At 36.4% G+C, this 16,697-nt stretch overlaps 1 protein-coding gene across 1 annotated transcript in view; it reads right to left on the bottom strand.

Annotated features, from left to right (window-relative positions):
- Window positions 1-16,697, bottom strand: part of CACNA1D (calcium voltage-gated channel subunit alpha1 D) — a 169,209-nt gene that overhangs the window by 106,954 nt on the left and 45,558 nt on the right. Inside the window, exon 6 of the mRNA XM_088062045.1 lies at window positions 698-837. Within this exon, the coding sequence (XP_087918171.1) occupies window positions 698-837 (140 nt within the window). The remainder of the gene's footprint in view (window positions 1-697; window positions 838-16,697) is intronic.

Genomic DNA, 16,697 nt, shown 5'->3' with positions numbered 1-16,697 from the left:
ATCAATAAGTAGGTGGATAATGTAAGTTCCACTCTTCTGAACCGGCACAAGGCCCTAGCAGTCCCTTCTCTGGGGCAAAGAACAAACTCTGAGGTTTCCTGGTACAGCAAGGTGCACAGGGTAAAGAATAAAAGGCATTTTTAACATATATTCTAACCCAGGCAAATCAAAACCATATCTCTGTCTGGGGCCTGACATGCAGCACCCAATTTTACTCAGATTTTGGGAATATCAAGGAATCACTGTTAATTCTGTCTCCCCAACCATTCTTCTCCACTTTGAAACATGTGGGCCCTCCCAGAGGTCTTTATGAAACAGATGAACTCCACATAACTGCAGTGAAGGGTTAAACAAATAAATAACAACGTGCGGCCCTTAAGAGATGAATATATGGAAAGACACCAGGAGTTTACCTTGAAAAAATCAGATGGAAAAGTTTCTGAAAAACAACTCTGGAAATCTCCAGCAGGACTCAGAATTCCCTAGGAACTTCTGCTATAAATACAATGCAGTCTATACCCACAGATAGCACTGAAAACTTCAGGACTTTTTAATTTTTTTTCACTCAGTTCATTCCTTTACTCCAAAGACACAGAAATCCAGCATAGGCTGCTACTCATAGCCAAACAGGCCTATACCTACCTCACTGTAAAGAGGTCACTTTAAATATTTGTATAATGGAAGATAAGCTACTTACCCTACTATTACTATTACAAAATCCAATAAATTCCATCCGTTTCTAACATATGCATTGGGGTGTAATAATAATCCATATGCTATAATCTTCAAAAATGTTTCAACTGTAAAAATTATCAGGAAGGCATATTCTACTTTTTCCTGTGGAAGACAAAAAAAGTACAATGAAAGATAATGAATGCAACAGCTCTTTTTACTATTGACAATTTACAACAAGTGGGTACTGATGAGCACTAAGGAAATACCTACACGGCAGTTTATTTCACAGGTTTTAATTGCATAACACTTAATGATAACTGTACTGACAAGGTTATAATTACATAATTCCACAAGTTTTTCTTGTTTTCACATTCTGTGAGGAAAAAAAAAGCTATTTCTGCAAACATGGAAGCATACTGTACCTGTGCTAAAGCAAACATCCCCATCCAGGTCAATAGGATTCTCTGCATTCATTATAACCAGAAAATGCTGTAGAACAGAGCCTTGGAAATATCCTTGGAAAATATACTTCGAATACTCCCAAGTATACCACTTGGAAGTGGTATACTTCCTTTCACTATTCAAAAAGTTCTAATTATTTAATATTTAATTTTACATTATCTTGCAACTTTTTAATCTTGAATTGACTTATTCTTCCTTCCATGTCACCAGAATTTCTTTAAAATACCCTACTATATCTGAAGAAATTTTAAGGTACTGTAAAACCACCTCATATCATTGAAGCTCCAACATCAGATTTAATAGTTTTTCAAATGTTATTAGTTTCTGCATTTTACCAAAATTCTTATTTCAGAGCTATATACTGAATACCTTTTCCTAGATTACTAGATAATTTAGAAAGAAGAAACCCCCAAAAATATTATTAGTATGCTTGACTTGGTAAATTGCAGAAGTCACCACTATCAAAACAGAGCAGTTGACATCTCTGTTCTTTTTACCTTCAGATGAGATGATTTCATTATATTCTGTAACATTTTGTTTATTTCTCTGTTGCTACTCAAATATTGGCTACAGCCAAGAATAAAAGGCACAAAGAGTATGTTTCAGTTTTTAAACCTGTTCAGGAACACATGATGCTGCTCATTTATCACATACAAGGTTAATTACATGACTATAACCACTCAAGATGAGCCTTCTACTATCATTACTCAAATAGACCACCAACATTACACACAGAAATACATTGTCCTTATTTGTTACACACAAAAATACACATTCCTTATTTGTCACACAGCTTGGCACTTTCATACACAACCAAAGGAAAACCCAAACCTTAATAATTTGCAACTTAAACGAAGATATTGATATTCTTATGTGCGAATCTTTAATTTGAGCAGCTAGATTTCTTCTCCTGCTAAAAAAGCCATTTAAGATAGTTATGCATTTGATGTGTTATATCCAGTTACAAATCTGACACTGGTGATTTAATGGAGTCACAAGATTACCAATAAGCTCTTCTCCAGGTCTTTACCTGCAGCATGCAGCACCCAGATCACTGTGGCAGGTAAGGCTCTCTCACTGCAAAGCAAAGAATTTCAGGATCTCATCTCCTGCTCAGCTCAGTCCTATGCCCCTGCTCTTCTCCCCTCTTTTGAGTACACTTCATTAACACTAAGGAGTTCACCCAAGGCTCCTCAGCTACTTTCCATTTTGGGTGAGATCTTCCAGCCCAGTGAAACCAATGGACGTCCTCCTTCTCCTCAAACTTCTTAATGCTTCTTTCAAAATTGTCCCTTCCAGTGACCCATCACCACTCAACGAGGACAGTTGCTAGATAACAAGAGTGAAGTGGCCTCACACAAGAAAGGTGAATGTCTTGCGCACCAAAGTCCACCAAGATCTCTTTGGCTAGAGAGCACCACAGAGATTACAATAATATGAATTATCAGCATTCCTGAGAAACACACTCAGAAATGCCTAAATACAGGAAATCCTACCACGCACACATTCCACAATAACAGATATTTCTGTCTCCCTGCAAACAACTAAATTTGCAGCTTGGTTATAGGAAGATAAATAACGTAGGAAAACATAAGGAAGACAAAAATATTATGGTTGTCATTTGCCATGGGCAAAATATGTATCAAAATCATAGTAGTAAAAGAAAATGTGAGACAAAACATATATGCTTCATCTATGCCAAATTTCAACTGCTTCTTCACTTAAAAGGAACACAGGATCCAGGACTGGATGGGACATTTTCATCCAAAAATAACATCATGGGTCCCTATGTCCACAGTCCTGTTTTATAGGCAACCATGTAATTTAACTCCATCCATTAAAGTAGCAGTTCCATCCTAAAACCCGTCTTTGCTCTTCACTGCTCCCCTTCAAAAAATATTCCAATGCTCTTCTGCTCTTTGGGCTAAACGCCAGCCCCAGTGCCAAAGTTACACAACTTCATTAAAGGTCACACAGCCCTGCAGCTCATTTTAACGGGACAAATCTGAACAACCCTGGCCTATCGTTTACCATCCATCTTTGAAAAATAATATTGGTCTCATTCCTGCTTATTTCACTTATGGAAGGAGGAGTGTTTCTTATTTCCTAAACACTATTGCAAGCATTAAATTAGAGCCATACAGAATGTAGAACAATCTCATTTTGAAACTCACCGGTGGGCTTAGGGTCAGTGTGTGTCACTTGGCAGACAGACCATAAGAAACCCTGACAGCTGCATCAACAGAAGCCATATGAATCTCAGCAAGGAAAGTGCTGCACCTTGGGTTAAATAATTCCACACCAAAGGGCTGAGAAAGGACGTGGAGGCCACAGTGGGCACTAACGTAAATTTGTTCTCATTTAAACCTAACAAATTCCAAATCTTCCCTGTTTCATTTTTCCTCCCTTCCTGCTTTCTTCCCTTTCATGCTCTCACACTTTACTTATTTATTTTAAAAGCACAACCTGTGTCTTCCACAGAGGCCAGATGATTGACTTGGGCCCACAGTTAACAACCTTCAAAGTCCAGGCTGTGCTTTCCTCCCAGACTCTGTGGCTCTTTAATGAGTAGGCAGCCAACAGATGTTCTCACGCAAACTGCAGAGTTAACAACCTGCTCACCCTCAGGAAGGCTCTGGCCGTCTCTTCTCACACTTGGATAATTTCCTGCTGGTCACTATGGACATCAATTTTTGCCTCTGCAACTCTGATACATCTGTAGGCCATACATCACCTTGTGTGTCCAGAGCTTAAGCAACCACTACTCAAGAGTAAATAACATTTAATTTTCAGTACTAATGAAAGAGTTGCAGAGGCAGAGTTGACTTGGGAAAATTAAACTAAAAAAAGTAAGAGATAAATTCAAAATACAGACTCAAGACTGCAGTTTTGATGCACACATTTATCTGTTCTCTTTTCTCCACAGTGCAGAAAACATATTTTTGTTCAAATTAGTTGATATATTCAAGTGAACACTTAAGTTCATTCAAAATGGAAGTAGGCAAACTAAAAAAGAAGACAACTACACAAAATAAGGAAATACCTGAGAGTGTGTATTGAGTGCTTGCAAAAGAAAATCTCTGTTAAAAGAAACCAAGAAGGCAGTTTTGGTTCTAAGAAACTGCAGAGATTCAAGCAGAATTTGTACATAAATTCTAATATCTATTATTGCATTTAGTTCTACCCTCCATCATAAAATTAGCATAAAAAAGTGACAGCTGTAAACCCAAAGAAGATATGAAGCACAACAATATGTCTGCATTCTGAAGGATCTAATCCTGAGGCTGTATAGATTAATACTTGTTTGTTCACTGATTTGATAAAGCTAGGTCATCTCTCCTTCCAGACAGCTGATTCCAGCAAGGCTGTCTGACACTTTTATTAATGCTGCTCGAAATCTTCAAGTCTCAGCAATCTTTTTCTGAATATATGATACAAGAGGACTGATAAGATAAACTGCTTTTCTCATGGAATTCATGGAGTTTGCCTTTGATGTGACCATGGAGCACAAAACAAAGGCTACCCTTACCCTATGAGTTTAGGTGGAATCATTAGAGCTTCATTTTCTAAAAAAAAGAAAAAGAAAAAAAAGAAAGAAAAAGAAAAGCAAGCATTTGCTTTCTTATTTTAAGTAAATCAGCTTAGCAGAAACCCTGTTGCTCAGGAAATCTTTTCCCCCACCCTAGCCAGATGGTGTACATTAGTCATCATTTATTATCTTCATATTTTCAAAATCTCTGAAAGAAATATGCAAAGCTACTGTTACATGTCAGAAGGTGACACACCAAAATTTTGCATTTACATTAAGATGTTTCACAAGATAACTGTTTCAAAATAGTAAGTCATTAATTTGCAAAACCTTAATCTACTATGCTAGATAATTAAGTCCTACTATATTAAAATTTCAATTCCCTTAGCATCAGAGAAGGGAATTATTTCTTAACTGAAGAAATGCATTTTTGCATCCAGACTAACAAACATGCATCAGTGTAAAACCTCCTCAGCAGATAAAGTGACTCAATTTAAGCAAATTAAGCAGACTGATCAACTTCCTGAAGTTTAGACACAACACAAGAGACCTTGACATTATTGATTTAGGGATCAAAAAGAAAAATCACATGCTGTTTAATAAGTTGTGTGACTGATGTTTTGACAACACATATAAAGCTATTTATCTTTTTGACAATCAGTCATTTTTTCAAGTTCTGGCACTGGGAAAAGACTACATCCATAAGACGGAAAAGTAACTTGAGTTTTGAATTTTAAAATATAACGATTTAATTTTTCACTTTGTATACCTGTATACCCCTGAAAATCACCCACGACATGCAGCACAGAAACAATTAAAAAATAGGAAAGTAAACCTGTTTATTGCCACATGTGAAAAAAATGTTATAGCAGTTTCCCAATACAGAAAATTAAACACAAATGAAATCTATACACCTGGCAAAAAGAAATCTATATACTTGCCTTTATTTAATAAACTTTAAAAGCAGAATTGAAGTCATGTACTACCAGGATTAGACATGGAAATTGCTCTCTATTAGAAGAATCGGAATTACTAATCACTCAACAATTTGGTGATAACTACTGGATTAACAGTGCCTTTAGATACATAAAAACAAACAAGGAGGGTGAGTTTGAAAAACATATTTTAAGGATTTGTGTTCTGATCAATCCAATTAAATCATGTTAAATCCTCATCAGTGCTGACCCATTGGAGGGAACAACCACTGCTCTCTTCTTTGTCAGGTGTCTGCATTACTGTCCTTGTAAGTGCAGCTTTGCTTCAGACAGTGCTCTGCAGCAACTTTAGAAAATATAATTATGTACACAAAATGATACTCCTTTAATATAGACCTGGGCAACAGATGTTGTTCCCATTATTCAAGTGCACATTTCATGTACATGAGACCTTTTATTTCTGAATACATTGAATACATGTAAAATCCAGGGCAAGACTGGGCAGGAATTTGGCATTAGGCCCAGAAACATGTCCAGTCTTTTGAGGGGCTTTATAGGACACCATCACATTACTGCAGATCCAGATGCTCTGACATTTCGGGCTGGTGCATCTGATGGCAAGGCTGATACTTGAAAGTCAACACCAAGTACAAACTCCATACTTAGAGTAGAAATAAGTAGGTGTTACACAGCATGAACATTCTTATACCAGTTCAATATTAAATGAACAAGATTTCACATTCCTAGCACCACTGCCAAGCAGCAAATCTCACAACATTTTTACTGTTTTCAAGGAGAACACAAAATCCTTTCATCTTTTTTGAACTGAGGATTCACAATCCCGTGGTCTGGTCACAATTAACAACAGTTCATTCTCCAGATCTCAAGCAAGCACTTGTGTTTGCAGGAACAGAACGTGCAATAGGAACATCTCAAATACTGAGTACAGCAAAGGAACAAAATGGATATGCATGCTATGTGCTGAGGTGTAATTAAAATTAACTGCAATTAAGTTTCTTAAAGTCCCTTTTAATCAATGTAGTCAGAGAGCATGTGAATAACCTACATCACTGAAATAGTACCTCAAGCTTCAAAGACAGTTTTAGTTTTACTTTTATCTGACAGGTTCTGGCAGCCAGAGGTAGATGAATAAGCAGAGCATATTTAACACTGATTACTTTTTTCATTATTTCCTGCAATCACTTCCTCTAAATGCACTGTAGATCTGCATTTCATCCTTGAGTGTGATTGCTTCTCATATTTTTAAGCATGTATTTTGCACTTTACATTGTAACACAAAAATGGAGATGTAAACACCTCTGTTCTGTAAATAAGCATTTGTACAGAGAGAAAAATGTTGCATCCAGATTTACAATTTTTCATACAGATTACAGGTATCTGTGTGGAGCCACATTGGTTTTATTCCTATAAAATTTCTATTTAGTACACATTAAGTATTTTCTGTTCATAAATAGGAAAAAAGCCAACCTCATTGCCTGTTTTTTCCTCTGTTATATTTAGGCAGAGCTCTGCTCTGGGACAGGTAATGCAGAGCTTTGCTGAGCAACAGCTGGGGAAAACAACAGACAAACACTCTGTGTGTACATTATTAAATCCACCATTGGCACTGCCTTGCACACCCTGACAGAGGCACAGACAACCCTTCTGCTTCATATTGTTGTGAAGAAATGAGGCAAATGCTGTGATTTTGAAGATTTTATCATAAATAACTAAAAGCAAAACTGAACTCGTGCAAATTGAGCCTCTACTAAAAAGTTATCAAGAAAGGTCCCACGAACCAATCACTTGGCAATGACCGAATTCTCACAAGGTGAGAAAGGCAGGTTGTGGAAATGCCAGCAGGCAGTGACATGTGAGTCCTTCAGTCCTAAATCCACTTGAAGATTGAGCACAGAATTCCAAAGAATCACACAAATGAAAGCCGGCCAACTAAGCAACAAAGAACATACCTGGAATAAAATCCAATTTACCTGTGTGTCTTTCTGCCCTAACTGATGATATTCAGGAAAACAAGGCCAGCAGTAGAAGAGAATATTTGTGTATACTCGCACATGGTCTCATAATTTTCCTTACATAGTTGAACAGAATCAGTGTCAAGTGATGAATTAAACCTATATCTACTCATAAAACAGCATTAATGTTAAATTATATTTTAATACCCACTATCAATTTTATTTATTTGTAAGGTACCAGGTTTTGGCCAGAACCCAGGGTATGAGAGTATTAGTAGGTCTCAGATAGCTAAGTGAACATATTCAAATTCTGAAAATTTCAAAATGAAGATAACTTTGTAATCCTTATAAATTAATTCTAATCATGCAGAAACCCACAAATAGAAAACAGACAGGAGCACTGACATCATTAAATCCTCTATTGACTTTAGAGCAAGCTAGGCAAAAAAAAACCAAACACCAAAACAACTCCAAAAGCTAAAAGAAATTGTTTTTCCTTAAAAGAGAAAAACTACAGCCCAAAATCTCACCAATTAAATCAAACTGTAATTATTTTGGCATTTCACAGTGAAACAGATAAAAAAATGTGTTTTTACAACACTCCCATCTGAGCTCTTCCTGTATTTTTTTGCTAATCATACTTCAAAAACATATATTGAGACCACTTATATAGTTCTTAAAATGCTGTCATAAAAATCTTTCAGCCATCACAAAAACTTTAATTACTCTGGTGATACTTCAATAGCCTGGATTTCAACCTACCCATTAACAATGCCTATTTTTCCCCCTTGTTTTCCAACACATGTACCTCCTTCTTTGAGCAACACAATTCTGAAGTGCCCAGGTCTGCTCACTCTGCACTCAGCTTTTCTGTAGCTGAGCTTGCCAAAGCAAAAGTCTGTCCCAACAGACGGACAATTCTCCAATGGGATCTGAGGGAATGTGGCATCCCAAATGAAAACAAAGGGAGAAGACCAAACAGGTAAGGGTTTTTGTATGTTAGCTGTTCATTCACAGCTCTATAATGATCTCATGCTGTGTTTTAAGAATGCCAAGGACTTTCTGCAAAAAAAACAAAAAAAACATTAAAACAATATGGAGAACAGATTGGGTCTGTAGTTCTGTTCTGCACTGATAGTGTCAGCAAGGAAACAGAACAAGGACACTCCTTGAGTAGGTGTTTTTCCCCTTGATTTATTCATCTGATTGCAAATCTAATTTCCACTTTCATTATGAAAGAACTGGACAAAACTGATAGAATAGTTTCATCACGATGCTTTACTCATTAATCTGTCAGATATATGACTCCATTAGCTCTTTGCTTTTGTCAGTTTAAGAACTACAGAATGATTTGTTAAGAACATACCCAGTGAGACAGCTTGTTTTTCTAAATACCTTCAGTAGGGTAGAAATATGCATTATGTAAGGCTTAATAATTTAGCTTGGTGGGGGTTTGGTTTGTTTGGTTTTGGGGGGTTTCTTTGTTAGTTGGTTTTTATTATGGTGGAACTGGTTTAACAAACACCCACCAATAAGGCTTTCAAAAACTCAAACACACTATACCTACCCCATGTCCTGGTCTGACCTTGAGGTGAATTCAAAGAGAGGATGCGGTTAGGCCTGTTACTTCTTTGGAATTTTTCTAACCATCCTTTTCAAGATCTAAGTGGAAGAGCCCCAGACCAGCAGTCAATCTGAGAGATATGTCCTTGCCTGTGTTCTACTATTGCCCCTTGCAAACCAGCAGCATCAAGAACATTTTCTCCAACCCTCTGCTTTTGGAGAGCAGTCAACTTCCATGGCCAGGATTGGGTATCTGTATCAGGACTGGCTACAAACTAAAATATTTTTTAAAAATTTCAAGGGCTTTAAAAAGTACTGGAGAATGTGAGCCCCTTACATTGGTTAAGTAATTGAAATTGCATTGAATCAATTAATTAATTTGTAATTAAGAAATTACAGCATTAAGAAATTTCTTCAGAGAAATGTGTATTTAGTTCTGACTTTGTTTTAAATACATCCTAACAACAGCTCAGCACTACAATTTCATACAGGAGATGCTGAATGCTATGCATGATGTGGATATGATGATTTGATACTGAGAGGAAGGTATGATTGCTAAATTAGTTCCAGTATGAAACATCTAATGCATTTCTGAGAACTAAATGCTGCATGGTCTAGTACCTCTTCCCAGTTTGTTTCTTTCAGAAAGAATTTCTTAACTCCTTAGACACACTTTGATTTTCTCTATCTATTTGTTAACAGGCAAAACAAAGTATTGCACTAAAACCTCTCCAACAAATATAGAAAGACTGTATTATTTATGAGCACACAGCCTGCCAGAGCACTAGAAGTCATAAACTACAGAAACATCAACAGCAATACTGCTGATGAAATACATTTTCAACTAAAAGAGAAGGCAGGATAGAATATTACCAGTAGATGTTGCCCAGAACAACAACTTAAGGAACCAAAAAAATGCATTTATCCAAACTGACAGGAGAATGGTCTGCAGTAGCCATGAAAATGTTAAAGCACAACTTTATCTTTGATAGTCTCAGTTAGCTGAACAAGATCTCCTCTGCAGTTTTCTTCTCCTGTGGTAGTTTTTGAGCCAAATGCTTGAGGTATCTATTTAATAAAAAAATTCATTTAGCAGTCAAAAAACAAATAATGCACTAAGAAAAGACTATTTTTGAAAGAATATACCATAGTGAATTCTAGATATGTGAAATACAATCTGTGGCTGTAGAAACTGGTATTTCTCTGCAGCAATAAAATGCAGGAAGATTCTCATTTTGTGTATCCACTACGTATTTGGATAATTATGAAAGGGAAGCTCTCTATGTTCTTTCAACTTGAACATGAGGCTAAATGAACATGGAAACATTTTCATCACACATCTGAGGGTTAGATTGCTCTGGCTGTTCCATAACAAAGAAAATGAGAATCTGTAGAAAAAATACAAGGGAAAGGTGCTCTTTTCCCATGACAGCGTTCAACAGAAGCCCTTTGCTCCTCTGCAAGCATAGAGCTCATGGACAAGAAATATTAAAAGGTAGAATGGCTCTCTATAAATAGAAAGGAGTTGCAAGAAAAAATTTTAAAGTTACACAGTTAAACTAACAAGTTGTGTCCAGTCCACAAACAAGACCCATGATATACCTGTTTTAATTTCAGCAGCGCTCAGGTACAACACTGATCCACTCTTACGAAAATACATTAAAAATTGACACATTTAGCTGGCTTCCAGTAACAGCACCACCATGAAGCTTTCCCCTGTTTTCTTCATTCTAACCACAGTAGAAAAGTGTTCAAAGTAACCCTAAATGTACAATATTAAAATAAAGAAAACCATGGAATGCTACTGATACCCACTGCTGAAGTATCAGAAGACTTGCCACAGTAGAAACAACTGAAATACCTGAATAAATTTGAAAACATTTTTGTTCATTTCCTCTGATCTGCAGATCAAACCTTACTGATAAAAAATCTTCAACTCCAGATAGAAAAGAAAATATTAGTCTGCCTGCTCTAAAACCGCATTTCTCGCTTCTTTATAGTTGAATCAAGTTTTTGCTCTTATCTTGTGGAATGTTGCTAACGTAACTTAGGGTCCCTCCAGCGCTTGCTACAATTACAATTCCAGATTCTGCAAATGCTTCTAAGTGCATCTTTGTAATCTCTAAGTTACAATGCAGAATCATTTTCTTCCTTTCATTTCCCATCCCATTTCCCATTTGGCATCCCAGGAGATGTATCTAGGTTTTGAATGTCTCATTTTGTTTTCCACTTCTCCACACAGAACACTTGATCAAGAAGATTATTTATTCCCATCTCAACTGCATCTAAGCCTGTTTTAATTTATTCCCCTATCTGGAATATCAGTTGTCCACAACAATATATTCTTTAAGTGCTCTGTCACTGTTTCAAGTTCACTTCTGTTATGACTATAAGACAGTTTGCTGTCTGCTTTTCTTCCACCTATAAAACTGCTTTCCAGCTGATATAGAATATCACAGTCCCTGTGATTTTTCTCCCATCTATCCAGTGGAATAGCCCCTAAAGCATATTTACAAACAGTATTCTTCAAAGTAATTACATGAAACTAGAGCCATTACCTCCCTCTTGGAAAAATTAGGTTTTCTCCACTGAAAAGCCAAAGTCTCTACTATACTCAAGGGGGGAGGCAGGGGGTGGAGGGTGGGAACTGATCAGATAAAAATCCCAGAGACCAAGAGCCAAAAACAAAAATAATTTTTTCTCTTTCAGCTATATGCACAGAATTTAAAAACCATGCCAAAGGTCATGGAATCATTAAGGTTGGAAGAGACCTTTAGAATCAACTGGTTCAAATATCAACCACCACCACCACCATAATCACCCCCGAACCTTATCCCCAAGTGCCACTTCCAGATGCCTCTTGAACACTTCAACAGATGCTGACTCCACCACCTCTCTGAGCAGCCTTTTCCAAAACCTAATCACTCCAGTTAATTTATTTTTTTTCCCTAATATCACATCTGAACCTTTCCTGACAAAATTAAATGGCCATTTCATCTTGTCCTTTCTCTTGAGATTTGGTAGAGGACAAGGGAGTTGTGGAGAGTGATAAGGAGCTCTGAATTGCCTTTCCTCCAGACTAAACAACCTCAGCTGCTCCTTGTACAACTTTCTAGACCTTTCCCCAGCTTCACTGCCCTTCTCTGGACACCAATGTCTCAATCTCCTTTTGAAATGAGGGCCCTACACTGGACATAGGATTCAAGGTAATTTGATTGCCAAAGTAAAGATATTTCTTTATTGCCAGAAGAGCTGAACTGAAAATTCTATTAGTCTCCCACTGTTTCAGTGAATTGAAGACAGCTCTAAAAATTATTTGATTCTCCTTCAGTGAGTGTAACTAGAATACAAATCTTTGTACCTTAATGGCCTGGGAGTTGCTGACATATGGAAGTCAGTTTATACTGCACATTGGTTTTTAAAATGACCACTGAAACACTTACAAATATTTTCACAATCCACTACTACACATTGAACAGCCAGTGAAAATATTGGAAAAAATAAGGTCCAAAAATTAACAATAACTCCCTTGATATGGAAGGAAGACTGACAGGAACTTACACTCCACAGGCATAATTCAGAACCACTTTGGAGTCAGCAAGCACCATTTTTTGTTTCCTTTTGTGAACTGACATTTTGACATCACAAGTTTTCTTCTCCGATTTCAACAGCAGTCCCTCGAATTTGAAAAGAAGGTCTTCGTGTCTGCAGAAAAAATGCCCAATACTCTGCAAATCAAGTCCTCAAAGTGCAACAAAATGCTTTAATTAAAGCTATTTCCTTTGCTTAGTGCTATTCCTAATTTATGATTTGCCAAAGGCACTGTTTTACTCGTGTTTCGATAGAATACTTAGCACAGCGTGAAATAGATGGCATCTCCTCTGTAGCAAAAGTGAAAGGTTGACTTCTGCCCTGGGCATCTTTTATTTTTCGTGAAAGCTTAGAGGTAGAAACTGAAGCATGATAATTGAACCTTGAAGAAAAAAGTAGTGACATTATAAGAACTGCTTCTGTCAAGTGATAAATATTCTGTGATGTGATATATTTAATTTGTACAAATCAATTCACAGTGTTAATAAAGATTAAAAGGCAGTTATGCCATCCAAAACGGGACATGCTGACAGATAGTAGACCACACCACTCCAAGTAATGGTGCAGGTTACTATCGGATGAAAACAAAAAGGATAAGTCATCTAATTTTTATTTTTTTAATAATCCTGCATTTACATTTATTATACACAGCATATTTAAAAGGTGGTTTTCATATTCTCCAGTGCCAAAGGCATAAACCTGAAAGTGCCAGTGGAAATAACAAGTGATGTAATAGAAGTGTGTAAAACCTGAGGCAATAATACGTCGCAGTCAGAACCCAATGGTTCTGCTCAAGTGACACACACATTTGCACTTAGAAGTTTTGCCTTTTTTTTCCTTTGGTTAAAGCTAGCACAGCAGCATTCTCCTAGTGAGGTGTGTCAGAACTAATGTAGCTGAATGTAGTTCACTGTAATTGAAAGTAATTCATGCTGTCACATTTACTGTAACGAGAGGTCACATCTCCAGGGCCATAAATGTTGTTCACATTAATCGTAACTGACACCTTCCTCCTCCTTCAGGGTAACGCAGCCATATTACATGGCTTACTTCACATCCTTTTTAAGCATCTGAACTTTTTTATGTTTGGCTGGTTTTGTGGTTTGGTTTGGGTTTATTGGTTTTTTAAGCTAAAAACAGGCAAAACCACCAGCAACAAATTCTTTCTTGTGCATGGTGGTAAAGTCATCTCACGGACAAGTATGTAACAATAATTATGATTACCCTGATCTCCAAAAATCCTACAGATTACTAAAAATTATGACCTAAAATCTTGCCTTTCTGGAAACAAAAAAGTTCTTACATAACAAATACATATAAGTCCATATTCTAAAAGGGCAGGCAGTATACAACACACTCCATAATGACCCCCTGGAGTACATGCATTAATTCCTAATACTTACATATATTAAGATTTAGAAATCATAAAACCCCCCAGTAAACCAGGTACTTATTTTGGAACACTTAAATTCTATACTTACATGCCAATGAATGAACCTCTATTCTCAACATGACTTTGTATACTTCAAACCTGATAATTCAACTAGGACACCATCTCCTTCTTAAATATTAACCAGTTATTTGGGAGGTTAAAGCATGTAAGTCTAAATCTTTTGATCCCTATTTAACAAAGTTACACACTCGAAGAAGTCCCCTCAAAGCACTGAACGCATGTGCACACCATAATTAACACAAGGTGTAGAAAGTGGAAAACTTCTAATCTGCATGCTTAGTTTATCCTGAAATATAAGCCAAAAGATGAAAGATGCTGAAGAAGTGCAACACGAGAGTCTGAAGTGCTTGTTGGCCAAACAATAATCTAAATTTCTTAGTTTTGTTTTGGTTGGGTTGACCAAGAACCTGGGTTTTCTCTTTGAAAAATTAAGCAGTATCCTAACTCAGAATTAAAAGCTTAGGGTTTGGGTTTTGTTCTAACAGATCCTTATGGGAACACAAAATATAAATTTAAGTTTACTCATAACAATATCCATCACAACTGATAACATTAATGAAAAAATGTTTCACTGATGACTCTCAGAATTGGGTATTAAAGAAGTGAAGAACAAAAATAGGAGCACAGATTCAAATTAATTTCTATAATAGCTTGGAATAGTGCTGTTTTTTGAAAGGCAAATTAGCCTTAAAGTTACAATTATTTGAAACTGATCAGAACTCCACAAGAAAATCAGCTGTTTGATTTCCTCTGGCATAACTCAGTAATAATGCTACTGAGACCAAATAAATTAGATGAGTATATTAATTTTAGAAGAATAAATGCTGAAAGACTCCAGACTCGCTGTCTATCATAGAACCCAGCTCTTCAGGCATAAATAAAATTGATTCTTTCAGAGACCAATTTTTCTGTTGTCTGATAATGTCATTTAATTTTGGTGAGGCATCCAGCAATTGTGCAGTTTCCTACAGTAGGATTTGGTGTAGAGATACACAAAACATTGCTGTGACCCCTGTAGTAAGTCTGCTGAATGACCTAAAACATCAAAACAACAAATGCATTACCTCACTGCAAAAAAAAAAAAGGTATTATGCTTATTCTTCTTATCTATAATTAACTTTTACTGTTGTATTTTTAGCAACATCACTCAACATTTCTCAGAAATAAATCTAGGTTTTTCTTCCAAACAGGTAAGCACTTCATGTTTCATTCTTACCACACTATTTCATAATATTTGTCCTGCACCAGTATCTACAACAGCCTTGATGGTGTTTGTTGTACCAAACATATTATCAACAAAGACAAAAACATGATTTACATTTAAAGTAGTTCCCCATCTCAGCCTTAGCTGCATTATAATTCCATCCATTTCTTACTCGGTAGAAAGGCATTTCAGCACTTCCACCAAAGTAACTCATTTATTCCTAATATCAAAGGTTATCATTAACCTATATTTTTCGAATATATTATCACTTGGGAAAGTAGCTCAAAAGTCATAGTGAAACCATATTCCAATAAATCACCATTGCCATTAATACCTCTGCACCGCTACAATTATACAGAATTAAATAACTATGGGCTTTTCTAACTAGGGAAGTGACTTTTGCTTTAGAAATAGTCTTTCCAGTTCTATAAAGATTAAGTCAGAAAGCAAAAATACATTTACATAATAAAACATGCACTCCCTATTGAGTCAGGTGAAACACAGCTACTCAAAGCAGGTCTATTATTTGCTTTGGACTTTTTATGTACTTCAATAAATCATCAACCACTAATTTCAAAGTTTTTGGTGAAAAGAAGCAGCAGCACTAATTACCAGTCTTCCTAAACTCGGAACATGGTTTTGCAGATATTCTAAAGCTCATTTTTGTACAATAATTTCACAAGGAGTATGCAGTCTAATACTTTATTAGGACTGGGGGGTAAATCAAGACAATATGGAATTCAAATTTTCCCCTTTTTCCTATTTTATTTCTTCATTCTTTGCTGCACTCTTTTCCAGCAGATTTGACAGCACTGAGAAATGAAGCTGTGGGGCCAAATCCTGCCAAAATGAATGTCCTGTTCACTCCTACTGGAAGTCTGTTCCCATATCTCACCCCTCTGGCATTTAGAAAGCTCTTCTAATCACTAATGTAACTTTACCCACAGCTAGTTGATACCCAGGTTGTTCTTGTGCCAACACTACCCTTTAGATAGAGCAGCTTTCCTCTCCCCCTCATGTTCCCCCACTGAAATTCTCTCTCATTCTTCAATTTTCCAAGCTGAAAAATGTCATGCTGTTATAGTTCCCTCTTAAGAAATAAGTTTATTTTACACAGTCATCCTATTATCCTTCCTCTGCACCTATTTATTTGAATTGATCCACAAGAGGATGATTAATTTACCCTCTGTCAGGGAGCAATTTCCATACTGTGACGAAGAATGCACATAAATCTGTTATGTAACTTTAAAATATGAATTTCTTATATGTCTGTTTCTATGAATCTCTTTAAGCTCCATCCCTTCAAATCCTT

This window comes from Pseudopodoces humilis, chromosome 13 (genome assembly GCF_049639895.1).
Source record: "Pseudopodoces humilis isolate 2021_Gansu_Grassland_sample_001 chromosome 13, ASM4963989v1, whole genome shotgun sequence".
Lineage (NCBI taxonomy): Eukaryota > Metazoa > Chordata > Aves > Passeriformes > Paridae > Pseudopodoces > Pseudopodoces humilis.
Note: the sequence above shows the minus strand (reverse complement) of the source record. Positions and strands in the feature narration are given on the sequence as shown.